We start from the raw sequence: 27,724 nt of genomic DNA, 5'->3' as shown, positions 1-27,724 counted from the left end.
CAGCTAACTTCCATCCCAGGATGGAAGGGGATCTCAGGGGAGAAAGGAACAGCAGGTCAGGGGGACTGGTACCTGGGCCTCATTCTATTTGGGCAGACGACTCAGAGCAAGAAGGGAGGCTGGTAGAGGAAGAATAACAAATTGGCTACCTCTCGTGACCCCCCAGATTTGGGGAAGGGAAGTTGGTTTCCTCCCTAAGTGGATCCTCTCCCGCTACAAAGGAAGCATTCTCCATCCCTAACTCACACTAGAAAGGATCAAAGGATCAGTGGAAGGAGGAAACCGGGCAGACACTAAATATAAAATCCAGTCACTGGGGATGTAGTCCTTCTTGCTCTTCAGCTTGTCCTGAATACGCAGCTGGTGACACAATCCTCCTGTGGGGGGTCCGAATCCCAGCTCTGCCATTTTCTCTGTATGGCTGTACAGCTTTTGGCAAAATAAGACCCACTTCAAAACATTGGGTTAGCATGAAGACTCAAGGGGAAATGTCTCTTTCTCCCTATTACACTTCACATTTAGAGGAAGGAGGAGAGCCTGTGGATATTCTCATTTTATTCTAAGTGACACTCAGAATGGGGATTCTAGACCTAGTGTTCCAGACCTTAAATACCAAGCTAAATCTCATGATCTACCACCAGTCCTCCTGGCTCCAGAATCACAAGAGGAAAACTATGAGTGGGCATTTATACACAGATTTAGGGAACACAAGTTAAATGATAGGAGTGTAATGCATTTTTTTTTTTTGTAATGCATTTTTTAAAAAAGATTTTATTTACTTATTTGACAAACAGAGATCACAAGTAGGCAGAGAGAGAGAGGAGGAAGCAGGCTCCCTGAGGAGCAGAGAGCCCGATGCGGGGCTCGATCCCAGGACTCTGGGACCATGACCTGAGCTGAAGGCAGAGGCTGTAACCCACTGAGCCACCCAGGCGCCCCTGCATTTTTTTTTAAAGATTTTTATTTATTTATTTGACAGACAGAGATCACAAGTAGGCAGAGAGGCAGGCAGAGAGAGAGAGAGAGGAGGAAGCAGGCTCCAGCTTGAGCAGAGAGCCCGATGCGGGGCTTGATCCCAGGACCCTGAGATCATGACCTGAGCCAAAGGCAGAGGCTTTAACCCACCGAGCCACCCAGGTGCCCCATGTAATGCATTTTTTAATGAATGAATATTTCCCTTTGCCTTACTCCACCTCCTTCCAACACTTCATAAATACCATGTCATCTTGAGGGAGCCTCTCAATCCTAGAAGCCTTCTTTGATGAATAGGTAAGAACTTTCCAGAACCACATTTCTGGGATCCAGTTAGGGTTGATCTAACTGAAGACGAGTGAACTCAGAACCCAGGAACATCTCTCCACTAGCTGTCCCGCTACATTGGAGTCTGCCTCCATCCCACTCCATTCCCCCCTTCCTCCTTATGGTCTGAAAGAAGTGGTCAAGTGACTTCGTAGATTTTGGCATGAGAGATGCAAATTAGGATGGAGAAATAATACTTCTAGTACTGTCAGTTGCCCCTCGGTAACAGATCACAGTACAGTAGAAGGACAACAGGTGTCTCTAACCAGGACAGAGTGCCACTCAGAGGCAAGAACAGCAGTTCCAGGGCCGCTCAAAAGTTCTAGACCCCAGTAGTACCCTCCAGCCAAGCAGCCTCCGCTGGCGTCTCCTATTCAGCAAAGCCAGTCCCTCTGGGGCCCCCCCCCGGGGGGGGGAGGGGCTCCTTTGACACCTTCCACAGACTCGGCGAGGGGAGGAGTCGGGGCCGGAGGCCCGGGCGAGCCAATGCGCGCGGCCCTGGTCACATACAGCCGGAGAGCAAGCCAATGGGCGCGCGGGGGGCGTGGCCCGGGGGGGTAGGGCTCCGAGCGTTTATAACAACTTGGAGCGCCGCGACTTGCCGCGCGCTGTTGTGCGGCTGCCGCTTCCCCGCCTGGTTGCGGGTCGTGTACCCCGGACTCTAGCTCTCCCCGCGCAGCCGGCTCCCCCCTGCGCCCTCGTTCGCCTCCCGGCCGCCATGGAGCCGTTGGCTTTCCCCCGGCGCCCCGGCCCGGCTCCCTCGGCCGCCCCCGCCCTGACCGCGGAGCTGGCCCGGCCCCTGACCGACGGGCTCATCAAGTCGCCCAAGCCCCAGATGAAGAAGCAGGCGGTGAAGCGACACCACCACAAGCACAACTTGCGCCACCGCTACGAGTTCCTCGAGACCCTGGGCAAGGGCACCTACGGGAAGGTGAAGAAGGCGCGGGAGAGCTCGGGGCGATTGGTAAGTGCGACTCCCTCTCGCGGAGCTGCTGGGCGCGGGGCTTGGCCGCGGACGGTGAGGGCTGCAGGCAGGCTGGGCCCGGGGCTCGTGCGCTCCTCCGCGGAGTGGCCAACATGCAGCGCGCGCGCGCGTGGTGGGGGCCGGGGATGAGGTATGCGTTGGACCTGAGAACCCCAGCACTAGCCAGCATACGAGGACTGTCCAGTTAGTGAGGCGGATGGCCGGTGCAGGGTGCAGAGAAGATGCATAGTGTCCTGTCTTGGGACGAGAAGACTCCCTACAGAAGATGAGACTTAAGTTGAATGTTGCTTGAAGGATGCATCCAGAAGAGTGGAATGGAAGAGGAAGTAGAAGGTGTCTGATCTTAGTGTGAGTTTAGTAGATGAGTGTGTGCTGGGATGAGGTCCAGTTTGTGTGAGGTCCAGTTCCTCGACTTAGCTCTTATACTCTGGCAGCCCAGCCTCCTGTAGGGAGCTGCGCTGGGGTGGGATGGGATGGGCTGGGGTGGAGATGGGCTTGACACTTAGGTCCTTTCCAGCTCTAAAACTGACTCCAAGTTTCATTAGGATGGGTGTTTTTATTCTGGGAAATGTGAAACCAGGCTCTGGTGCAAAGTCTACTGTGTCCCAAGATACCTTTGGGTTTGGGACCTTTTCAGAAAGATGTCCAGTCAATGTGGGGGCAGAGGAGGTGGGTAGTAGTAGCAATGATAGTAATCGTGATTTGTGAGAGCTTGAGCAATTTATTTTATCTCTATACTCAGTTTCCCCTTCTGTAAAACTGAAAAAAAAAAAAAAAACAAAAACAAAACAAAACAAAACCCCACAACCACCCTCCCAAGCTGTGATGAGGATTGAATGAGGTACAAATGTGAATTTAAATTGATCCCGATATATCAGTGAGAACTGATATTTGTATGTGGAAAGGCAAATCCTGAAAGGGTAGCAAGTTTGCCAAGAGTTAGTTAACAAACATGTTTCACATGCATTAAGAATCACCTGGGGTGCTTCTTTTGAAATACTTTTTTTGAAATACTGTCTGGCTCCACATCCAGAGGATTTTATTCCAAAGGTCTGGGAGGGGGCCAGATAACCTGCATTTTTTTTTTTTTTAAGATTTTATTTATTTACTTGACAGAGAGAGCATGAGAGATCACAAGCAGGGGGAGCAGCAGAGGGAGGGGGAGAAGCAGGCTCCCTGCTGAGCCATGTGGAGCTCCATCCCAGGACCCTGGGATTATGACCTGAGCCAAAGGCAGATGCCTAACCGACTGAGACACCCAGACACACAAACCCCACCCCCACCCCGCTGCCTCCCCTTCATGATTGGCATTTTAACAAGCTTTTGGGGGCAGGTGGTCTAGGGACTCCTTTGCAAAATTCTGTTGGGTGCTGGTTATGAGACATGCGTGCATGTGTGTGTGTGTGTCCATGGTTTACCCTATGAGCTGCGGGAGCAGTCGCCTCCCCAGATTGTTTGCTTTCTCAGTAACTGGTTTGAAATTCAATAAGTCATTTCATTGGTGAAGGAGAGTGGATGTTAGAGAGAGGGAGTGGATTATGGCCTCATCAATAGGGCCGAGTATGTTTTTTCTGCTAGGGCCTGGCCCTGTCCCCAGTCGCCTGCTGCCAGGCTACAGCTATTGGGCAATCATGTACTTCCTGGCTTTCCTTTCTTTCTCTTTCTCTAAAGTGTGAGGGCCCAGTGAGGCTCCAGGCTTGAGACCCCTGGACTCAAGCTTTGTCAGGGGCTTAGCTACAAAATAGCGTATGTGCCTCTTGTTGGAGGACAGACTGAGTTGGGGGGCTGGGGTGGCCCAGAAACTGGGAAACTGAAATTGAAGTTGAGATCCCATCAGAATCATGACCTGGGGGTGTGTGTGTGTGTGTGTGTGTGTGTGTGAGAGAGAGAGAGAGAGAGAGATCTTTGATTCTGGAATGAGATAAACCAGCTTTCAGTTTTTAAACCTCAGTGACTGTAGGCAGGGATTCCAGCTCTTATTACATCAGAACAGAGAGAATTCAGAAGGTACTCCCCAGCCTCCTGCCTCTCGCTGTGGGCGGGGAGCTAAGGTCAGTAGGCGTGGGGCCTGCTCTGAACCACCCGGATCCACAGACCACCCTGTACTTTGGCTGGAAACCTGCTCAGGGTCTCCATCCTGCTTGGAGAGTAGCAGCCTGCGGGGCTAATGGTTTTTCCTTTCTGAAGAGGACTCCTCTTCCTCACCCCACCCCCACTCCTGCCTCTTCACTGTCCTCCCTTAAGAGACGCTGACCTGGTGCCTCAGGATCTCCTGTGAGGGAGAGGGACATGAGAAGGCCCCTGACATCCCTCCAAGTGAGCGGAGGTTGTTGGTGCCGGCTAGAGGCAGAGGAGGGCCTGCTGGGTGACTCCCATCCCGACTCTACCTTTCTAGCATATTTCCCTTTGCCAGCCTGCCTGGATGAGATTAGCAGGGTCCTGATGGGACTGTGCAGAGGGAAGGGAGAGTGGGCAGGACTAATGGCTACTCCAGGAGGGTATCAAAGGAAAAACAAACATTTGCTCTGGATCTTCTCATCTCCCAGTACATTCCTAGGATCCAAATGACATTTCCTACTGTGACTCTCCCCAGCTCCCCTGACCGCCCCTCTCGGCATAAGAAAAACACCTGCTGGGGTCCCTGGAATGCTAGAATCCACCAAAACCTTTGGGATGGTCCACACGGCTGGCTTCTCTCCGGGGGTGCCATGAGCAACATTAGGGGAGTCCGAGTGGACAGTGATCTGGAACAGGGATGCTTCTGTGTCTTATATATGCTGGGCTGCTACGTGGGATGTCAGAATGTTTGACAATGACCCAGATGATCTGATCCCTTCGTTGACAGATGGGGAAACTGAGGCCCAGAGAGAGGATGGGACTTGTCTTGTGGCTGGTTAATGGCATCCCTGCAACACAGGCTCCTGACTTGACCACCCCAGGCCACGGATGACCAATTCTGAGTCTTGGACGGGTAGTTGGCCTTGAGCTGAGCCCGGGCTTGCCTTGGTGTGCTTTGTCATTCCAACCCCGAGCACAAGCCGCCTTTCCCAGAGCTCCAGGCAGTGCTGAGGGTGGGAAGAGTCACTGGGAATGAACTCCCTCCCCCACACATGCTGACTCTGATGAGGGATCCCGGATGAGTGAACTACACGACATTCCTGGTTTTGACCTCATCGGGAAGGCTATGGAGCTCAGAGTCAGACCATAAGGGTTCCAGTCTGGACTCTCTTGCTTACTAGCTCTGTGACCTCTTGTGTATCTCTGTTTCCTCCTCTGTCCGTGAAGGATCGGACCATAGAGGGGGCCTTATGATAATTCCTACCTTGTGGGGCTCTCAGAGGATGACAGAAGATGATATCGGTCAAGTGCTCAGCACAGGAACTGACACACATGGTGTTATTATCCCAGCAGGGCTGGCTTGTCTGACTCTAGGCCCAACCCTCTCCTGGGGTACCCCGTCCTGGGTCTGTGCTGCCTCGAGCAAGAGAATGGGTTGTGCTGCACTTCCCTAAGCCAAACCACTTTGGTCTTTGCTTTGTTCAAAGTCCTGGTCTCTCCTTCGGCCCCTGCTCCAGAGAACGGCTCCATCTGGCCAGGAGCCAAAGGCCTCTTCTGTGTGACGCTGTCCTCCCAGGCCCGACTACACCTGCCTGCTCAGCAGCAGGGAGGGAGGCTCCGACTGCAGGCGACTCTTGTCCTTGGGCTGTGGCCAAACCACACAGGAGGGCTGGGCAGGGAAGCGCCTTGCCCGGCGACCTGGCAGAGTGGGCAAGAGGGTGGCAAGGAGGGGGCAGGCACAGCCTGGTGCTTAGGGGAGGCAGCTCAGGTCCCCCTCATTCCCAGAGCCCATTCCTGCTCTCTGCCTGGGTCTCTGGTGGGCTTGGTGGGCTGGTGAGCCACCCCCAGACCCCTCCCCACTCTGCCCAGGCTAGCCCAGGCCAGCCTAACCTCTCCTCCGTTATCTAAATGGGTCATCCTCCAGCTCCTTGCCCCGCCTCCCAGATGGCAGCTGCTCCGTGAAAGGCCGGAGAGGAGTCAAGGATCTTGGCTCCGACTCCTGGTGATAGCTATGACCAGAGATACCCAGCTGGCACCCTGTCTCCTGGGACCTGAAACCAGCCCCTCTAGATCTTCTTTTTCTAAGACCTTTCCGCCATGGTCTCCCGAGTCCAGATTATTCTTCATCTGAGTTCCTGCAGGAGAGGCAGCATCTAACCAATTGTGCCCCCAACACCCATCTCCCTGGTGTGTTTGTGGACCTCTAAGTGTGATGGGTGCCTGGAGGTACTGCCCCAAGGCAGGGGCTGAGGCCTTCCCTTCTCCAAGGTGGGAGGCAGGGAGCCCAAGGCAAGGCAAGGCACCTGCAAGGAACTTTGCTCTCCTGATACGGCAGCTTCTGCAGACAACACCCTTCCATCTTGGTTCTACCTTGGTGTGTCATGGAACCTTGGAAGTCAGTGGACCTTTCTGGACCTCAGTGCTTCTTCCATTTGCAAAAGGGGATGGGGGATTAGTCCTGCCATCTTTACAAAATGGGCCAGCATCTATAGACTTTTGCCCAGGCAGGTTAACACGGACATAGCACAGGACCTCAGAACAAACTCATTCCAACCAGTCGCTGGCCAGCATCCTTCTGGCAGAGTAGCCTGTGACGCACTTCTGAAGAAACTCAGCAGAAAATGCTGGAGTTTGGAAGGGAGATTAGAGGTCTTGATGTACACATTTGTGAATGGTTCTTTTCTTTCTGGCCTTTGCACAAACCTTTCTCTCTGCCTATAATGCCCTTTATGCCCCTCCCTGGCCTATCCCCTCTGGCTTGGCAAACCCCACTCATCCTTCGAGATCTCCTGGAGCCCCTGGGCAGTCAGGGACGTCAACTGTCCTGTTCATCACAGTAGGTTTAATTTCCGGTCCTTCCACTAGACTGAGGACCTTGGTGCAGGGACTATTCATTTTTTGTCTAAATCTCCAACACCTAGCATAGCACCAAGCACGTAGTAGGTGTTCAGTGGGTGTTTGAAGAATAAATGCCCTTTCATTTTTTGGATGAGGACATCAAAATCAGCCACACCAGTTAACCAGATCATTTAAATGGCTTGTCTCGTGTTGCATGGTTCCATGGGGACAAATAAGAATCAGGTACCTGTGCTCTTGACCCCCACTCCACTGACCTGGCATTCACACTTCTATTATCATGTAATTGTCATGCCTGGGTGTCCTGCCCCACTGAGTAGGGGGGCCATAAAACCCACCACCAGAATAAACGGGGTTCTATTTTTTTTTAATTAGGGTAAGCTTTTTTTTTTTTTTCCCAAGATTTTATTTATTTAGGGATAGAGAGTGAGAGAGCGCAAAAGTTGAGGGGAGGGAGGGAGGGAGAGAGAATCTCAGGCAGACTCTCTGATGAGCACAGAGCCCGAGCCGGGGCTCGATCTCATAACCCAGCCGTCATGACCTGAGCCAAAATCCAGAGTTGGACGCTTAAGGAACTGAGCCACCCAGGAGCCCCTAGAAGGGCTCTATTAATAATTATACCAGGATGAACTAGGATTCTCTAGGCGTGTGGCCTTCCTACCTCCGGGAGGTCCGTTCAGCTTACTGTTCCCCTCCTCCTTGGCTCTACTTAGGGTATTTTAATTTTAGACAATGTTGGCTCAACTAGCATAGGAGAACAAAGGTCCCTCAAATCAGTCCTGTCACTGAAGCTGACTTTCCACCCACCCCTGGGAAGAAGGACAGAAAATCTTTTTTTCTTTTTTTTTTTAAAGATTTTATTTATTTATTTGACACAGAGAGGAGGGGGGAAGCAGGCTCCCTGCTGAGCAGAGAGCCCGATGCGGGGCTCAATCCCAGGACCCTGAGACCACAACCTGGGCCGAAGGCAGAGGCTCAACCCACTGAGCTGCGCAGGCTCCCCAGGACAAAAAATCTTATCTGGGTAGCCATCCTATCGGTCAGGGGATCAGTCCAGTGACTTAGCCAGTAACTACGGATTTGTGATTTGTGCTCACCAGTAAGCAGCTGTTGAGTGCTTTCTGTATGCCGAGCGCCTTCTAGGCCCCAGCTGTTTCTCTGTCTCCTTTACTTGGACAGATCAGCCAGTAGATGGTGAGGGGCCCATCCTGTGGGGCAGGAATAGGTTGGGGAACAGTGGCCCAGGCTCCCCAGGGCAGTGACACATCATTTTTCTTGTATGTCACCCCGCTTGGAGGCTAGCGGAGGCCTGATGACAGAACTTGTTACCTTCATAGGAAGTGCCCACCAGCTGTGGTCTCTTAGGACCTCTTGTGGGTAACTGGAGGTGGAGAGGATGTCGGGCGCGGGGAAGGCCCTTGATCTAGTTCCCTGAGGCCAGAACAGAAGTTTGCAGGAGGGTGGACCGGTTCACTGAGGTTCACTGAGGTTCACTGAGGATTACCAATCCCGTCAAGGAATCCTAGGCTTCCAGAGTTGAAAGAAATGGATCTCAGGGTTCAACATTTGTACTCTCTACTGGCCTGGGGACTCCTAGCATGGCTTAGACCCTCTTTTTGGAACCTCCTTTCTGTTAGGTCTTGTCTTTATGAGACCCCCCCAAGCCCGTGATGATTCATCTCCTTGCTGCATAGTTTTGTGTGTTTCGTTATCTAGATATGTGACTTATATGTGGTCTTTTTTTTTTTTTACTACCTGTTAACACAAGGTTTATGGCTGTTTATTGGAAGAGCTCATAGGACTTTATCTATTGTCTGATTTTTATAAACAAAGAATTCTAGAAAAGAACGAGTCTGTAACATCTCCCCTTCGGGGAGAGGAAGAGGTGTGGAGAGGGGTACGCAGGCTCCGGCAAGCTGAAGGAGAATTGAAGCCCCTTCCTCCCCATCCCCGCCCCCCTGTCCAATTCTAAGCTGGAGATTTTTCTGCTTAGCTCATTGGGGTGGTTTGGAGCAGAAGGGGGGACAGTCCGTGAAGAAAGCCCCTGAGGGGCCGCCCCCGCCCCCACCCCACCCCACCCCACCCCACCCCCACCCCACCCCACCCCACCCCCACCCCCCGTCCCGCCCCAGCCCCTGCAGCTGCAGCGTGGGCCTCTCCAGCATCTTGGGAAGAAGGCTCCATGGCGACAGGTCCCTCCTGCTGCCATTGTCCTCCCTGCCCTGCTCCGGGAGGGCACAGGAGCTGGGCCTCCCCTCTTTCAAGGATGCAGCCCCAGGGGAGGAGCGGGGCGGAGGGCACGCCATCCCTGGCCCGTTGCCGCGGTGACCGGGCTGGCCATTGTGCGCAGCTCCCCTTATGGGATTAAGGCTGTTCCGCATTCTTGTCCGATGGGGAGCACTGCCCCGACCCCGCGAGCCGGAAGCCATTGTCTGCCTCCAGAGCCCTGTGAAAGGGTGGATTAGAGGCCCCTCCCCTGGAGCTGTGGTCTCCTTTTGAACCTTGAGGGGAGGCCAACCCTCCTGGGACGTGGAATGAGGAGCCGGTTTCCCTGTCTGGGCCTTCACATTTGGTCATAACAGGTCCGCCTCCCCTAAAGAGGAAGTCTTGAATTTACCGTTCACGTCCTTGCACAGGACTCGTCAGTATCTGCCCCGCCCTGTGGCTCCCAACCCGCCCCCCCCCCCCCCCCCCCCACCCCCGCCCCCCCCCCGCCCCCCGCCCATCTCCTCAGGGCACCCCCGAATCCCGCATGTGTAAGGCTGGTGCCCCGCCTCAGAGCCAGAAAGCACTTCACAGGGCTTGGTTCAGCCTGTGGTTGTGCAGAAAAGACAACGGAGGCTCTGAGAGGGGGCTGGGACTTACTCCCGGGGACAGCAACAGAGCCAGCAGGAGGAGGACCCCCAGGTCCCCTGCCTCTTCCCCAGGCTGGGGAAGGGCCCTTGTCACTCTCCTCTTTCTGTCCCCCTGGCTGCTCAGTGGGACAGGGCAGAGAAAGCAGAGGTTCCTCAGGCTCTAAGAGTTCTGCTTACTGGCGTGGCATCTGGGCACTGCCTTCATTTCCTGTCGCCTCACCCCACCCTTCCTGAACCCACCGCACTTACCAGCCCTTCCCCCCACCATCCTTATATGGTATTTTCACCTTTGCAGAAGAGACAGCAAAGCCCAGGGGACTCTCACTGTCTGGTTGTTTGTTTGTTGCTAGGAGAGGAACATTCCTTACCTAGACTGAAGGGACTGGTATGGGTTTTTTTCATGGTTTTTTTGTGGTTAAAAATACGGTTTACCATTTTCCCCATTTTAAAGGTACAATTCAGTGACCTATTAGGTACATTCATGATGTCATGCAAACATCCACACCCCCCATTTGCAAGATGTTTTCATCACCCCACACAGGAGTTCTGTACCCATGAAACAATAGCTCCCCACCCCCTCCACCTCCACCACCCCCCACCCTGGGAATCCCTGTTCTACTTTCTGCCCATGCATTTGTCTATTCTGGTTACCTCCTAGATGGAGAATCAGACAGGGGCCCCTGAGTGGCTCAGTGGTTAAGCTTCTGCCTTCGGCTCAGGTCATGATCCCCGGGGCTTCCTGCTCCACGGGGAGTCTGCTTCTCCCTCTGCCTCTCTCCCTGGTTGTGCTCCCTTTCCCTCTCTCTTGTGCTCTCTCTCTCTCAAATAAATAAATAAAATCTTTAGAAAAGAAAACAAGGAGAATCATCCATCTGTACTTGTGTGTCCGGCTTCTTTCACTTAGCATAATGTTTTCAAAGTTCATTCCTGTTTTTGCCGGTTCGTCACTGCATGACCTTGAGCAGGTCACTTAACCTCTCCGCGGACCCGTTTCCCCACCTGTCAGTGAGGACCACGAAACTTCCTGGGCCTCCCTCCCCGGGTGGTTGGGAGGGCCAATGCCTTAGTAACGAAGTGACAGATGCTTGCTCAGGGCCCGTGCGTGGCATCAGGAATCCAGTCCTGAGCAAAACCAGGCCGACCCTTGTCTTCACGGTGTCATATGGTAGGTTTGCTTTCTAAGTCATAAAGCATTGGCCTTACAGATGCAGGTTGTACCTTCCTTGTTCGTCTGCGGACTCTGAATAAGGTCACCGGCCCATACTCCTTCCTGCTGTGTGGACTTAACCTAACCCGGGTGCTCTCCAGCCTCTCTGTCACCTATCTGGGCGTGGGACGGAGTGGCTGCTCTGGGTGCACGTAGCACCCGCAGGCGGCCAGGGGCAGAGCTCCCGCAGTATCCTTGGGGATGCCTTTACCTGCCAGAGCCTTCTCCTCAGGCTCCCGCACTCTCTGTTCCCAGGTGGCCATCAAGTCCATCCGGAAAGACAAAATCAAAGACGAGCAAGACCTTATGCACATTCGGCGAGAGATTGAGATCATGTCATCACTCAACCACCCCCACATCATTGCCATCCATGAAGGTACAGGGGCAGGGCATCGAGGCAGAGTGTGTGGATGCATCCGTGCGTGTGTAGGAGCCGTCAGGACAGAGAACACAAAGAAGTGAAAAAGACACAGGCTTTAGAGTTGGACAAAAGGTGGATTTGAAACCCAGCTGTAGGACTTTGGGCAACTAATTTAATTAGGCTCTGGGCAGGCCTCTGTTCCTCATTTGTCAAACGGGCCCATCCCACCTACGTCACGGGGGAGCTGCAAAGATGAAATTAAATGTCACTGAGGATTCAGCTCACGGGAGGAACTCAACAGTTTGTAGGCTTTCTTGTTGTCATTGTTAGGGTTTCCATAATGGAACACTACCTCCCCAACCCAGTGAGAGCCCCAGCATCCTGGGGGAGGCTGGCGCACACACAGACCTGTACCTGTCTCAGGTCCCGACAGCCAGGCCTCCTACAGTCTGCCCCGGACTCTGAATCATTCCTGCCATGGGCCTGGCTCCCACCTTTCCTCATCTTTCTTAGGTTCCTCTTGCTCTGACATCAGTGTCGCCTTCCCACCCCACCGGCTCTGTTCCCTGTGACCCAGACAACAAAGTGAGCAAGAGAGGGTGACGAGGGAAAGAGGGGGAGCCTACTCCTACCCACACTCGTCTGCTTCCAGCCTTTACATAATATCAGTGAGATGGGAAACCAGGGGTAGCGGTAGCCCCAGGAGGGAGGGGAGGAGGCCTGTGGCTTTGCCCTCTGTCTGAATATTCCTGGTGGGAAGTAAGGGAGAAGTCTTTCTTGGGTTCTGTCCATAGGAAGACTAAGGGCAGAGCCACTGACATGGCCCCATGGCCAGAGCTCCACAAGGAGCCCAGCAAGTGGCTGAGAAGGCTAATTGTAGCTCTTTGTATTTCCCCCAGGGAAGTGTGGGTAGATGACAGAGTGTCGGTTAAGCCAGGTTGAACTTGGTGATTGGACAGAGAGAGTAACTTCTCCCCCACACCCATCCCTCCAAGCTACATCTGGGACCTGAGTCTTAAAGCTTAGGATGTAGATTCTCCCGCCCCTCAGATTCCATGATTGTAGGCAGGGGTGTCCCAGTTACTGTGGGACAGGCAGTGCCCCCTCCCCAACCATCCCCAGCCTGCCCCAGTGTTCAGGAGATACGGACTAGGGGGAGGCTCCGGTTTTAGGAAACGAGCAGCTCTCCAGAATGTACCCTGGCTGGCTCTTCATGGCACAAAGGTGGCATGCATCCCTACAGACATCTGGAGGACCACAGGAGTAGGGTCTCACTTGGGTAATCCCCAGGAGACGGGGCCACTGTGGGTTGGGACCGCTTGCCCATGTGGGAGAGGGGAAGAGCTCAGTCCTCCTGGCCCTGTGTCCAGTCACCTGGCACCCGGGATTCCTTGGGAAGAAGCCACCTCTCTCAGCTCCTTCTCCCAGGCTAGACAGCAGCAGCTCTGGGGCTGGATCAGCAAGACAGACTCCTATGGCAACGTCACGGACACACGTGCTCGGACGCACACCCAGCCACTTTGACGAACCAGTCCTTCCCTACGTTTCTAGGCAGCTGGAGCCAGGACAAGCCTGAGAGGCATGTGAGCTGGGATGGGCTCATTGCCAGGAAGTCAAAGGGGCTGAGGGTACCAGATCTCTAGATCAGCCTTCCTTGGTACCATATAGTTTACAAACCACGTTCATGTACCTTTATCTCTCCTCGGATCCTGGAGGCAAACGTTATGATGGGTGTTGTTTTCCAAGTTCACGCACGAGGGTGCGGATTATAAATCAAGCACTAGGCACTATTTGTCGAGTGCCTGCTGCTATGTCGGACCCCAAGCCTGGCTCAGGAGCCCCGGAGTTCTCGCTGACTTCTATCGATGTCTTCCCCAGCCCTGTGAGCTTACCATTATATCTCTTCAGATGAGCAAATGGAGGCGCACTGGTTAAATAACTTGCCAGGGTCACCTGGCTAGTGAGTGAGGGGGCCAGGATTCAAACCGCAAACCTGAATTCCTACTGGTGTATCTGGACAAGGTTCGCCCACCTGTCCGCAGGCACAAAGTAGCAGATTCTGAACCATAGGACGTGACTTGTCATTCTCATCCGTTGATGTCCCCGCCTTCCTGGGAATTTGCAGGCTGGTCTTAAGGATCCTCAGAAGCCTGGGGCGCCTGGTTGACTTAGTTGGTTAAGTATTGTACTCCTGATTTGGGTTCAGGTCATAATCTCAGGGGCATGGGATTGAGTCCCGTGTCCGACTCCACGCTCAGCACAGAGTCTGATTGTCCCTCTGGCTCCTCTGCTCCTCCCCTCTCTCTTTCTCCCTCTCTCAGATAGATAGATAGATGGAAAGAATCCTCAAAAGCCTGAACTTCCAAAGAGAGGAAGGATAAGCCAGTTCCCTTGGCCTCACCTCGTGGCTCCGGGAAAATGATGGGCGCTTCAGCAGCCCTGTTCCTGCTCTTACTTGCCCCTGCCCCACCCCGCGAGCAGATAGCCCTGAAGAAAGATCCTATCGGCCTTGGGGCAGGGGGAGGAGTGTGTGACCCCCACTGGGAGCACTGCACTCTGGAATGGCCTGACGTTCCCACCTTGCTCTGCCGCAGTGTTTGAGAACAGCGGCAAGATTGTGATTGTCATGGAGTATGCCAGCCGGGGCGACCTATATGACTATATCAGCGAGCGGCCTCGGCTCAGCGAGCAGGACGCCCGCCATTTCTTCCGACAGATCATCTCCGCCGTGCACTACTGCCACATGGTGAGCTCTCCTCTGCCAGCTCTGTTCCGAGGGGGTCTCTGGGGCTCTGGGACTGTCTGGATCCCACAGGGGATCAAACAGAGGCAAAACTCATCTGGACTTTGGGCCCTGGGGATGTTGGCGTCTCTGGCTGTGGCTCCTAGGGGTGGAAGTCTCTGTGATCCGTGGTCCTGTGTTCCCACGAGATGGGCATTCCCAGCCTACCCATGCTGCCCCAGCTGGGCCCCCTTTGTGTTGACCTCACTTTCCAGACTAGGCCTTCATGTCCTCCTGTCCCTCTTGGAGACCTCCCTCTGACTCCCTTTCCTCCCTCCATCTTTCAGAATGGGGTTGTCCACCGGGATCTCAAGCTGGAGAACATCCTCTTAGATGCCAATGGAAATATTAAGGTGAGGCCCTCTTCTTTGTTTCCCGCATCTCCCTACCGACCCCAGCCTTTCTGCCCTGTTTCCTCACCAAGTGTCTATCTCTAAGTGCACAGAGATTCTAGAAGCTCAGGTTTAGATGGTGGTATCAGTAGGGAACTCAGCCATCATCCTTCCCAGTACCTTGTTTTGTGGATGAAAACCTAAGGCTTCAAGATAAGGGGTGACTTACCCAAGGTCCCATGGCAAGGGAGTGGTTGCATCTGGGCTAGAACCAAGGTCTGCTGATTCCCCGGTCAGTGCTCTTGACGTAACCGACTGATAGGAGCCTAGATCTAGGGTCAACTTTTTGCATGCAAGCTGGGGCCTGGCAGGGAGAGAGGGCCACGGCCTGAGTTCTCCCCACCTGCCTGTGCATGCAAACACACACGCACACACACACACACACACACACACACACACACATAATCTGCTACCATTTGGTAGCCCTTTGGCACTTTCCTCCATAGACCAAGCACCCCAGCACCGGCGTTCTGCCTCCTGCAGCTGCCAAATTCCCACGCCTACGTAGTTAAGCTGAGGTCTGAGAGGTGCTGGTGGCATCAGCTCAGAGCTCAGGGCTGGAAGGGGGACATAACCGGGGCTGGCCCCTGCAGGTGCCTGGCCGGGCTCTGACTCTGCCGTAGGACACTCCTCAGACTCTTCCTGAACCCAACACACAGTCCCTTCCCTTCAGTGGCCCTTGAACCCGTGCCCTGAAGTCCCCTGACACTGAGTTTATTCCCCTTACCCAGCCAGTTCCCGGAGCAGGTGGGGCTTTCTTTGATGCTAAGCAGGGGGAGGGGAGCCAGAGCCAGGAAACTCACAGAACCAGACAGGCATGAACTTTCCCTTCTCAACCAATCATCTGCCTCTTTATGGGCTTCGAATGGTAACTGCTTGATAAGAGGCCAATAAAGCCATAAACGAGGAGCCAGGGTTTCATAAACAGCCCCTCCCCACCTTGGGCATACATGGCGCTCTGCTGGGGGTGAAGAGGTGGGGAGCAGCAGGCCATTGGCCTCTGCCTCTGTCTGAGGATAGTTGGGGAAAAGGGTCTCTCTGGGGAGTGAGAAGATGGGCTTGGGCCTCTCAAGCCCTCAGTATCAGACAGCTCAGGGAATCCTGAAAGAAGATTCCTTCCTCTGGGCTCTAACCACAACCCTGATCTTTGTTCTGACATCACCATTGCATCTTAGGTATACCAGGTGACCCCAGGTCCCTTCCACTGCATTCCTGCCCAGCTACGGGCAGAGATGAGCCCTTTGCTGGGACAGGCCAGCCAAGCCTTGCCTGGTAAATCCTTAATGGGGCTGGCTGGCTTCTGAGGGCCGTGGTGTTGGCATGAGAAGGCGATACTCTCCCTACATCTGGTCGACCCCTCCTTCAGTCACTAGTGTCGGTTGAGTCCCATCCGTGGGTCCCACCTGTGCTGAGAGCTGCAGGAAGGGTGGGGGCAGAAGGAGGTGAGCCCAGGGAAGGTGCCGACACAGTAATGTGAGGAGGCAGACTGATGACCACTGGAAACCGTGGGGCTTTGCGGGAAAAGGAGGTCTTAGGAGGGGTGGGCTTGCCAGTTCAGGAGGATGTTTCTAGGCAGAAGGGGGCATCCCTGGAGTGGGGTCCAGCATGAGCAAAGGAGCCCGGGGAATAGGGAGGACCCTGGAGCCTTCACACACGTAGGCATTCCTCACTGATCCAACCTCCTGCAAGGGCCTGAGTTCCCCTGGGATCTGGAGAGGGCCGGGCTGAGAGCTGCAGAACATTCCAGGCCTTGGCATGACCCCTGCCTGTGCTTGACCTGCTCTCGCAGATCGCGGACTTTGGGCTGTCCAACCTCTACCAGCACGGCAAGTTCCTGCAGACGTTCTGCGGGAGCCCCCTGTACGCCTCGCCTGAGATAGTCAACGGGAAGCCCTACACGGGCCCCGAGGTGAGTGCTCTCTGCCCGCATCCTGCCTCTGGCACTGACCAGTGCCTCTAGGTTTTCTGAGAGAGGTGGGCTGGCTTTTCAGTTCTTCCCCTCTTCAGAGCACAGAACTCCACCCCGACCCTTCACACACAAAAGTAGGGACTAGCCAGGTCCTAGTGGGAGCAGCAGAAACTTGGCCAAGAACTGAAGCCTGCTGACCCCCCCCACATCCCCATCTGGTTTTGTGCCTCCTCACCTTCCTGGCATCCGTCTGGGTTCCCTGGAGAGGTGCGCTTTCTCTCCACCACCCCATCCTGCCTGGAAGGGATGACCTCACCACTGCTCTCATTTGTGGCCGCCCCTCCTATGGGCAGGCGATGGACAACACCTTTCTTCCTGAACTTTAGTCCCTCTACAACATCACCATCCTTACTCCTGGGTCCTAGAGGGAGGTGGTCCTTGGATGCCCTGGCACCCTGAGCTCTCCAGAGTGTACCCCTTTCTTCTCTGGAGTCGCTGGATGCCCTCCAGCCTGTGACATCCAGGCATCCTTGCTGACCCTCTTTCTCTCTCTCTCCCTCTCTAGGTGGACAGCTGGTCCTTGGGTGTCCTTCTGTACATCCTGGTGCACGGCACCATGCCCTTTGATGGGCAGGACCATAAGACACTGGTGAGACAGATCAGCAATGGGTCCTACCGGGAGCCACCTAAACCTTCTGGTGAGTGAGAGGCCTGGGTGTCATCCTCCAGGCCCCTAGGGTCTGTCCCTTATTCCTGAGGCAGGCGCCAGCCAGGGGCAGGGAAGGGAAGAGGCCTACCCCCTACCTGCTGTCCGCTCTCTGCCTCCAGGATCTGTGACTCGGAGAGAGAAGGGGCACCCCTGCTCTCTGGTGCGTAGAGCAAGGCTGAAGAAGGGGCCCTGGTCCTGAGGGGCCGAGGGATGGAAGAAGAAAAGGGCCATCAGTCCCAGGGGGCTGGAGGCTATGGGGAGCCGGCCTGTGGAGCCCAGGTGGGACCGGACACATCTGACACGGGGTGTGCAGTCTCAGCGCAGATTGGGGTGAACCGCTGAGAGGGGCTGCAGGGGGCCCATTCTCGTGGCTGCCAGTCTCTGAGGCCCCCGTCTTCTGTCTTCCAGATGCCTGTGGCCTGATCCGGTGGCTATTAATGGTGAACCCCACCCGCCGGGCCACCCTGGAGGATGTGGCCAGTCACTGGTGGGTCAACTGGGGCTATGCCACCCGTGTGGGGGAGCAGGAGGCTGTGCGCGAGGGAGGGCACGGCAGCAGCGACTCTGGCCGGGCCTCCATGGCCGATTGGCTCCGGCGGTCCTCCCGCCCGCTCCTGGAGAACGGGGCCAAGGTCTGCAGCTTCTTCAAGCAGCACGCCCCTGGAGGAGGGAGCATCGCCCCTGGCCTGGAGCGCCAGCATTCCCTGAAGAAGTCCCGCAAAGAGACCGACATGGCCCAATCTCTCCAGGGGGACCCCGCGGACGACCCTGCCCTTCGCCCTGCCAGGGGCAACCTCGAGCTGCCCAAGGGCATTCTCAAGAAGAAGCCGCTGCCCTCGCTGGAAGGGGCGAGGGAAGAGCCCGAGCCCAGCCCAGGCGCTGCAGACCTTGGCCAGGCCCCGCCCCTGCTCCCCAGGAAGGGCATCCTCAAGAAGTCTCGGCAGCGGGAATCTGGCTACTACTCCTCCCCTGAGCCCAGTGAGTCTGGGGAGCTCCTGGATGCGGGGGACGTGTTTGTGAGTGGGGACTCCGAGGAGCAGAAGCGTCCCCAAACCTCAGGGATACCCCTCCATCGCAAAGGCATCCTCAAACACAACGGCAAGTTCTCCTGTGCCACCTTGGAACTCCCAACCCCCAGCACCTTTGGCTCCTTGGATGAACTGGCATCCTCCCCTCGCCCTCTGGCCCGGGCCAGCCGCCCCTCAGGGGCTCTGAGTGAGGACAGCATCCTGTCCTCTGAGTCATTCGACCAGCTGGACTTGCCTGAACGGCTCCCCGAGCCCCTGCTGCGGGGCTGCGTGTCTGTGGACAACCTCTTGGGGCTTGAGGAGCCCCCCACAGAGGGCCCCTGCAGCAGGGGCCTGAGGCGCTGGTGGCAGGAACCCCTGGGGGATAGCTGCTTTTCCCTGACCGACTGCCAGGAGGTGACAGAGGCCTACCGCCAGGCCCTGGGGGTCTGCTCAAAGCTCAGCTGAGGGGGGGTGGGGGGTGGGCACTGCCCCGCCCTGGGCAGGTTCTAAAATGCAGCCGGGTGCACCCTGAGGGGGGGCTGCAGCATCCCCGGCCTCCCAAGACTAGCCTCCTGGCCAGGATGGCTGAGGTGGTTTGCAGTTGAGCCCTGGAGAGGGCTGGATGGGAAGTGGGCACATCAAGGGTCCAGGTCCTCAGCCCTTGGAACGGAGAAGACAGTAGAGGGGAAGCTGGTAGAGAGAGAGGAGGGGAAGGCCTGGGACCAGTCCAGGTGGCCCCCTTCCTGTCACACGGTAGGGACACGGATGGCAGCAAAGAGCACTCTCAGCCTGTCTCCTTCCCTGCACTAAGTTTTGTGCATGGTGACTGCCTGCCAAGGGCGGGGGATGGAAACTCTTCCCATACAGGTCCCATCCCCACCTGCCCCTGAAACTGGAATGTGGCAACCCTCATGTGCCCGGGGTTTCCTGGGAATGGTCTCCTAGGGGGGTACCCTTCCTTATTTATCTCCGCAGTAAGAGGCCACAACCTCCATCTCCTCAAAGGTTCTCTCCCCTTTCCCATCCTCCAAACCCGGCCCAAGCCTCCCGGAGTCGCTGCTAGGAATCTGAAAGACTTGAAAAGGCTCAGGCTGCTATTGGACTTCATCTCACGGGGCCCGGACTCCCTGGGACCCCACCTTGGACCTCGAGGACTCTAACTTCTCTGGCCTCCAAGCTGCTCCTGCTACTGAGAATGGCTCTGGATTTTCCGGACCCTGGAATGCCCTTATTTATTTTTATGTGTTCAGCTCTCTGTCTTTGAAAAAACGGAATCTGGCTGTTTTCAATAATGTGAATACTATGTTCTGGGAAAATCCACTGTGATGTCTATGTTTTGTGAACAGGGAGACCTTTCCCACTGCACGGTGGGGGGGGGGGCGTCCCCTGTTCCCTTGCTCCACGCCCTGACTCTGTCTACCTGATGCTGCCTCTTCCTCTGTGGCCAGAAGGAACCATTCTATTAAAAACCAGAACGATGATTGGAAAATAGCCTCTGTTCTGTTTGGGCAGGTGGTGTGAAGACTTTGGGCCTCCTCTTAACCCACGCTCCCCCTGGGCTGCCACAGGTGGGAACTGGAGCACCTGCTTCATTTAAAACACACACACACACACAGAACACAACCACCACAAAAGCCCAGCTCTTAGCTCCTAGAGGCTCCGGTGAGACAGCCCTCCGTTCTGGCCCGTTAAGCGCACAGGTTGGGGAGCCCTGGACGGACGCACCTGGTTTGCCCTTCCAGACCGCAGCACTAAAGGAAGGTCGGGGTGTGGATTCTGTAGCCCGTCCCCACCCTCCCTCATCTCCCACCCCTCCCCAGCCGTCTCTGTGCCCTGCAGCGTGAGGACACCGCTCCACCTTTATTCTCTCGCACCAAAGAAATCCCCTTTCCTCCAGCGCCCGGCAGCTGCTACCCCTCCGGCCCCTTGCCGCCCGCCGCCCGCCTCCTCCGGGAAGTGAAGAATGCTTGGAATGCCCCCCCCTTTGTGGGCCGGCCCTCTCAGCCCCCTGCGGAGCATTCCCCAAACGCCAGCACCATTGAGAAACTCCCAGGCTCCGAGGGCCAGGATGAAAGGGAGGATAAGGACAAAGGGCAGGCTGGCAGCCGGCTAGCTCCGGCTTCAGGCGGGCTCCCTCCCCCTTTCCCTCCCCGCAGCGGGCGGGCGTTCACTGGCCCCTGGAACGTCCCCAGTCCGAGTCAGGCCCGTGGCACACCTGTCGTCCTGCCAGCCCGCAGTGCCTGCCAGGGAGCCCCATCTGGGCCTTCGCTGCTGCTCCCTGCAGCTGGGGGCCAGGCACGGTTGCGGGGTGTGGGGAAGAAGGGAGGAAGCCAGGCCACCAACGGGGTCAAGATGCAAGAACAAACTAGAAGTCGCACAGGCCACCCCCCACCCCGGGGTGCTGCCGTCCGGTATCTTGGAGGTCCGGTAAAACGGGGAGTCTTTACCCTCAAGAAGCAGCTCTGCTGTGAAGTTGGCTGGGCTCACTTACTCCTTCAGCACTGGAGTCAAGTCCTGTTTGTGCGCCAAACTCCATGGAAGACTAAGCCAATGGCTGTGTCCCCAGTACCGCACTTAAGATCTTAGCCTCTGGGGGTGGCTGGGTGGCTCAGTGAGTTAAGTGTCTGCCTTTGGCTCAGATCATGATCTCAGGGTCCTGGGATGGAGCCATCAGGCTCCCAGCTCAGCGGGAAGCCTGCTTCTCCTCTCTCTCTCACTCCCCCTGCTCATGTTCCTTCTCTCATTGTCTCTCTGTCAAATAAATAAGTAAAAATTATAAAATTATTTAAAAAGGGGCACCGGGGTGGCTTAGTCGGTTGGTTAAACGACTGCCTTTGGCTCAGGTCATGATCCCAGGGTCCTGGGATCAAGTCCCACTTTGGGCTCCGGGCTCAGCGGAGAGTCTGCTTCTCCCTCTCCTTCTACCTGCCACTCTGCCTACTTGTGCTCTCTCTCTCTCTCTCTGTGTGTGTCAAATAAATAAATAAATAATCTTTTTAAAAATTATTAAAAAAACAAAGTCTTGTCCTCCAAAAGGTTGCAGCCTGGCCGGCAAGCTGGCATACATAAAAATACATAAAATTCAAAAGAGAAATTGTGGTCAATTCAGGTAATGTTGAAAGGGAGTTTGGATAACCGAAAACATTTCATCTTAAGAGATAATAATGGGGCAACCATTAATTTTATTTTGTATTTTTAAGATTTTATTTATTTGAGCAAGAGATGAAGAGAGAGCACAAGCCAGGGGGAGGGATAGAGGGAGAAGCTGACTCCCCGAGGAACAGGGAGCCCAATCCCAGGACCCTGAGATCATGACCTGAGCCGAAAGCAGACACTTAACAGACTGAGCCCCCCCAGGTGGCCCTTCTGCAGGACTTCGACATCAAGCACTTCATATGTGGTATTTAATGCTCTTGGGAGTGTCATTAATTCAGTGTAATGTTTTATCATTCTCATGTTACAGAAGAAGAACTTTCCAGGCACAAGAAATCTGGCAGTTCCCTCAGCCTGAAATGCCTTCCCCTGCTCTCCACAAGCCCCAAAAGGGAACTGAAAAAAAGAGGGTAGGTGGGAGGTAGGGGGGAGAAGCTGAAGTTGGGGGGATAGGATGGGCCAGAAGGGGTAGGCCACAGTGGAGGGAAACCGGCAATGTGGGGGAGGGAAAGGCCACAGCCCCTGCAGCCCTGTCCTATCAGCCTATCTGGGAAGGGGGTGGGGTGCATGGAATTTCTGGGAAGGAAAGGGAACAGAGGTGTTTGGTCCTGAGGTCTTTGTCCTCCTTGGGGTCTGTTCGCTTAGTGTCTTCAAAGTCAGGGGTGGGAGCAGTGGGTAGGAGAGGGGGCGGGCATGGGGAAGCCCACTGGGGAAGAATCTAGGTGGGAAGACTAGGTCTGGTACCCCAGCTCCAAAGAGACTGATTCTGCGTAGCAGGGCCCTTCTCCTCTCACCTGCCAGGGAGCTTCATACCAAAAACATTCCAGAAAGCAGGCTCAGAGAGATGATGCTGGGCCCCCGGGGCAGAAGGCTGGAGCCCTAGGAATATTTAGTGCCACATCAGCGCTTCCGGAATGTGAATAACCCAGACAAGGGGGTGGGGATCGACAGGGAAGAGGGGGGGCGACCGGGAGACAGGAAGGGCCTTCTGAAACCAAGACAAGAAACATTTCAGTCAGAATCCTGTCCCATTCTTGGCCCTGTCCTGGGGCAAGTCCATCAGACTGTCCCTGAGTAGAAATCCCCCGCCTGGGGAGTACCGAGATCCTCTGTGTGGACGGAGGGAAACCCCCAGGGCACGGTAGCCTGTCCCCACTGTCAGGACTACCCCTTGGTTTCTCCTTTGGCTCATCCAGTGGGGGCTGCCCTGAGCCCTCCTGGGGGGGCGGGGGGCTCGCAAGAAGGGAAAAATGGCAACCTGGGTGGACTCAGGACCAAAGATTAGCTGAAGAGCCTGGACACGTTTAGGCTGAAGAGGGTATTTTTGGGCTTTATGGGAAACTACCTCATAGATGACAGGGATGATCTTCTGAAAATGTCAATACACTTGTAGGCTCGTGGCCCTCGAAGCAGGATGGAGACCAACGGGTAGCGGCTTCTGAGGCGCGGGGTTCAGCTAGATGAAGCAATCAGCCGCAGACTGTGCTGCTTCATTCCTTCGGGAAGTATTTGCCCGCAGAGAGCCCACAGCGTCCACTGCTCCGGGCTCTGGGGGACAGGTCTGTGCACAAAACTGACAGAAATCTCTGCTCTCCTGGGGCTGCCATTCTAGTGGAGGTAGACAGACAAAGCGAAGGTACAATAAATAAGTAAATTATACAGTATGTTCGCAAGTCCTAAGTATTAGAAGAATAGGGTTGGAGTACAGGGGTGAAGGGAAGAAGGAATCAAATTCTAAACCTAAATTCTAAATGATGAGAGAAAGCCTCACTGCAGAGGTGGCATTTGTCCAAAGACCTGAAGGAGGGGAGGGAGCTAACGCTGTGAATATTTGGAGAAACAGTGTTTCCGGGGTAGAGAACAGCCAGTTCAAAGACCTTGAAGTGGGAGCAGGTCAGGCAAATTCCAGAACTGCCAGCGAGGCTGGAGCAGAATGAGTGAAGGAGAGAGTGGCAGGGATAGGTAAGAGGTAAGGGGGAGTGAGGGCAGAGATCACATTGGGCCTCGTGAGCCATTATTCAGGCCATGGCTTTTATTCTGAGTGGAATGGGGAGCCAGTGAGAGTTCTGAACAAAAGCAGGGAGGGGCTTGATTGGACATTTTTCTTTAAAGTTCCTCTAGCTGCATGTTGAGAACAGCTGGGGGTGGGGGGTGAGGGTCAACACCACAAGAGTTTTAGCCTGAAGGACTGAAAGGAGGACTTCCATCAGCTGAGACAAAGGTTACAAGTGGAGAGCTGTGGGGAAGCCAGGGAGCACTTAGACCTCAATGCAGATAAGAGGTATGAAGAGTCTGGAATTTGGGAAAGAGTCGTGAGTCAGATGAGTGATAGAGATTTCCCAGTTGTTGCTTGAAGAACTTTCTGCTCTGGGTGCTGACTAGGCAATCTGTGGAGTCCCCATTCAGGAAGACCCTAGGATTTTACAGAATCAGAGAGCAGGTGTTTCCTTAGCCCATCAGTTGCTGGAGAGCCTGAAAGCCGCGGAGGGAGCAGTTTTGCCTGGTTGGAATCAGCCTTCTCCTCCTGAAGAGGACCAAGGGCTTTCTCTTATGGATGGGGGAGAAGGTTGGAGGGAAACGGTCCTCCAGACAGTTGAACCTTCCTGAGACCCGGTTTCCCTATCTGCAGGGCGAGAAGGTTGTACTAGACACTTCTCAAGACCCTCCGGGGCTGACACTTTGGCCCTGCCCGTCTCCGAAGGCTTTCATGGGTTTCATAAAAACGCCGGGAATGTCGTCCTTGGGCCAGGGCTCTGCCTCTGACATTGGCAAAGGGGATGGAATTTGCTTGTGCCTTCCTGTGTTTCTGAACTTCCTGCTTCAGAGAGGGGGAGATGGGGGGGTTCAGGAGGGTTGGGGCTTGAGCCCTGCCCACGGAGGGCCAGGGAATCTGCATTTCAACACTCCAGGCATGGGGCTCCAATCACACCAAAGGCTGAGAACTTACTCCAGGTAAGTGGTAGCTTCCGTCCTCACCTGGAATAAGCTCTCAGCCTTTGGTGTCACTGGGGCCCCTTGCCAGGGAAGTTAAAATGCAGATTCCCTGGCCCTCCGTGGGCAGCCCTCTAGCTGCTGCCTTGACAGGAATCGCACACGGCTGGGCCTGCCGCTTCTCTCTGGAGCTCAGGCCTTTCTCTGTCATTCTGCCTCCTTCTGGCTCTAAAATTCTCCCCTCACTGGTAGGCCCCATCCTTTCCAGTCTTCACTTCCCTGGTCTCTCCAGGCTCCAATCCTCTCCCCGGAGCTAATCTCACCTTCTTGATGTCACCATTTCCCCTCTCCTGGGGCATTTAGGTCAGGCTGGGGGAAATGAGTCATCCTGGGGTGGGGGAGGGGGCTTCAAGTCCATAAATGGGCAAAAGCTCTGATTTTAGCTTTCTGTCTTCGGGAAAGGGACAGTCTCTCCCCTCCGTTATCCTCTCCGCTCTGTCATCGTCCTCCCCCAGAGGAATTCCCCAGAGACAAGGAAGGCGTGCGGTGGGGAGGCTGCCCTTGACCAATGGAATTCTAGAAACAGCAGAGCTTCTCAGGGAACTGCATTCCGGTCTGACTCAGCTTCCCTGATAAACAGACACTGCCGGCCAGGATTTTCCCAGCCCATGAGGCCAAAGCCCCATTTCCGGGTGGAAATGCTCAGCTCTGCCTTCGGAGTTGAGGACCCAGCCGGGGAGGGCTCTGGACGCAGTCACTGTAGCAGGACTGGCCACCCTCCCTCGTGATCACTGCTGTGTCCCGAACAGCTTCATCCTCAAAGCAGGCCTGCCGCTGGCATGAATGTTGCCTCTGTTAAGGGACACTCCAAGCTCTGCCTCCCACCCTGCCAGTGCCCAGGGAACGAAAAAGCCACGGGAGGGGCCAGGTGGTGTCTAAGGAGAGCTGTGGTCGCCCCCCACAGTGGATCCTCACCTGGTGGCCACATTTCTTTTGAGTTCTATTCACCATTGGGGGTCTGCGCCGGCTCTGCTGCGGAACCCTTGCTTACAACAGGCTCTGGGCCAGACTCGAAAAGCTCCAGATACATCAGAATGTCAATTCCCTGACTTATCATGAAAAATGCAACTGCTGGCAAACCAACCAGATACTTGGGTTTGCTGGTGAGTACGTTCACCGTCTGGGGGTCGTTTCACGGCGGGGGAAGCCACAGTTGTGCAGGAAGCTAACTCAGAGAGCGTGGCAGGTGGGCCAGGAGTGCTAGACGGGCTCGCCGTCTCCGGCGCGACTCTGGAGAGAAGCCCACACACATCAGTGGTGCCGTGGAGACCATCTCACTGGCTTAGAGCGTCCTTTCTAGAGCCAGAGCACATGGTAGCAGTTCAGAGAGTCACTTTCCTAGTTCAGGCCCCACCAGCCATATTGCTGGAGGGGTTCAACGAGACTGCTCGTCCACACACCCCGTAACCAATACCTCATCCAAGAAAAGCGAAGGAGTGAGAGTAGGTGCTCAATAAATGTTTAATGAAGGGTCTCCACCTGCTTCGCGGGCCCCAGCCCCTTATAAAGGGAAATCGGTTAAGTCAGTGAAAACCCATCCCTTCATAAACCCATCAACACGCATTGAGAACTTACTATTGTTCTAGGTGCCAGGGGAAAATACAGACTCAGTCAAGGGACCGTCCCCTCCCTGCAGGAATTCCTATATAATAAAGTTGCAGCTATAAACGAACACCTACGGGAGGATCGTGAGCAGCACCAGTGGGCGTGCCAAGGGTGTGTGTCTGGCACAGAAAATGTGTAAGGCGGTCAGGTCCCACTGGACTTGGCTGTGACGGCGCCGCGTGCGTGGACGAGGGATCGACAGCTGGCTGTTTGGGGTCCTCACTCTTTGGTCACTAGATTTGTCAGTAAAGGGATAAGCCCTGCTGACCGGGGAGGGGGGGACGGGGTGGGGGGCGGTGCTCCAGGCGCCCAGGTCCCAGGGCAGGCTCTCCCTTGAGGCCACCCAGCCACAATGCAGGAAAGACACAGCTGAAGTCAGACTCACTCCCACAGGAAACAGGGGGGGTCACAAGGAGTAGACATACACCAGGGAAGGACGGGGAGAGAGAGAGCTGGTTACCTCCCTCCCTCCCTCCCCTGCCAGCCCTGGTTGGGGGTAGGGTGGGGCAGCAAGTGGCAGGCTCACCAGCCCTGTTCCCAAGGAACCAGAGTCACCATCAGGCTCCTCCATTCTTTTCTCCCTGCCTGGAGGGGTTTACCTTCTTTATTAATTATTTATTTATTCATTTACTTTAAAGAACTATTTATTTATTTTAGAGAGCTAGGGGGCAGGGGGAGAGGCCCAGGGAGAGGGGGGGAGAGAATCCGGAGCAGACTCACCGCCAAGCAGGGAGCCCGACACGGGGCTCCATCTCACAACCCCAAGATTGTGACCTGAGCTGAAATGAAGAGTTGGACACTCAACCAACCGACTGAGCCACCCCTGGTTTACCTTCTTTAGATGCCTCTCAGAGCCTCAGGATGAGGCAGGGTTGCAACTCTCTCTCAGCTGAGTCGGCTTGGTCCACGTGTGTCCCATGGCCTTAGACGAGCATCTCTGTCAGCTGAGTCAACTTGGTCCACGTGCGTCCTATGCCCAGGCCCCTTGGATCAGCATCTCATTAGACCCACTCTTCCACCCCTGTTGGGGCAGTGAGTGAGGTCCAGCCTCAGCTTCCTTCCGCCCGCACAACTTAGCTCAGAAAGAAGAACCAGCACAGAATCACGTTAAATGATGTGTTCAGTGTCAGCACATCCCCACCCCGGATTAATTTCAGGCAAAAGAGCTGGTTCTGATCCTCACTGAAGTCTCTGGTGTTGCTTAGAACCCCAGTTCCCAAATAGTGGTCTGGGGGACCCCTAGCGGTATTCCCCAAATCCTTCCAGAAGATACAAGGACACATGAGGTTAAAACGGTTTTATTAACAATATGACTATATCATTGACCTTTTCCCTCTGATTCTCTAATAAGTGTACTGTGGAATTTTCTGGGGGCTTCCTGATGTGTCTTGTTACAGCAGATGGAATGCTGAAAGAGATGGAAGCATCCAATTCTGTTCGAGAATGTGGTTGTACTTAACACAGTGTACACTTAAAAATGATTAAGATGTGGGGTGCCTGGGTGGCTCAGTGGGTTAAGCCTCTGCCTTTGGCTCAGGTCATGTCTCGGTGG

General features: G+C 55.0%; 1 protein-coding gene across 1 annotated transcript; it reads left to right on the top strand.

Moving 5' to 3' along the window:
• The first annotated feature begins 1,962 nt into the window (after nucleotides 1-1,962).
• On the top strand, nucleotides 1,963-20,022 carry LOC111151173 (NUAK family kinase 2). Its single transcript, XM_022508970.1, has 7 exons — nucleotides 1,963-2,263; nucleotides 11,516-11,636; nucleotides 14,216-14,367; nucleotides 14,691-14,756; nucleotides 16,585-16,704; nucleotides 17,270-17,402; nucleotides 17,822-20,022. The coding sequence occupies exons 1-7, from the start codon at nucleotides 2,018-2,020 to the stop codon at nucleotides 18,886-18,888; spliced, it is 1,905 nt and encodes a 634-aa protein (XP_022364678.1). The 5' UTR covers nucleotides 1,963-2,017; the 3' UTR covers nucleotides 18,889-20,022.
• Nucleotides 20,023-27,724: the final 7,702 nt, after the last annotated feature.

This window comes from Enhydra lutris, unplaced genomic scaffold (assembly GCF_002288905.1).
Source record: "Enhydra lutris kenyoni isolate GAN:26980312 unplaced genomic scaffold, ASM228890v2 scaffoldscaffold25, whole genome shotgun sequence".
In the NCBI taxonomy this organism is placed as follows: Eukaryota; Metazoa; Chordata; class Mammalia; order Carnivora; family Mustelidae; genus Enhydra; species Enhydra lutris.
Note: the sequence above shows the minus strand (reverse complement) of the source record. Positions and strands in the feature narration are given on the sequence as shown.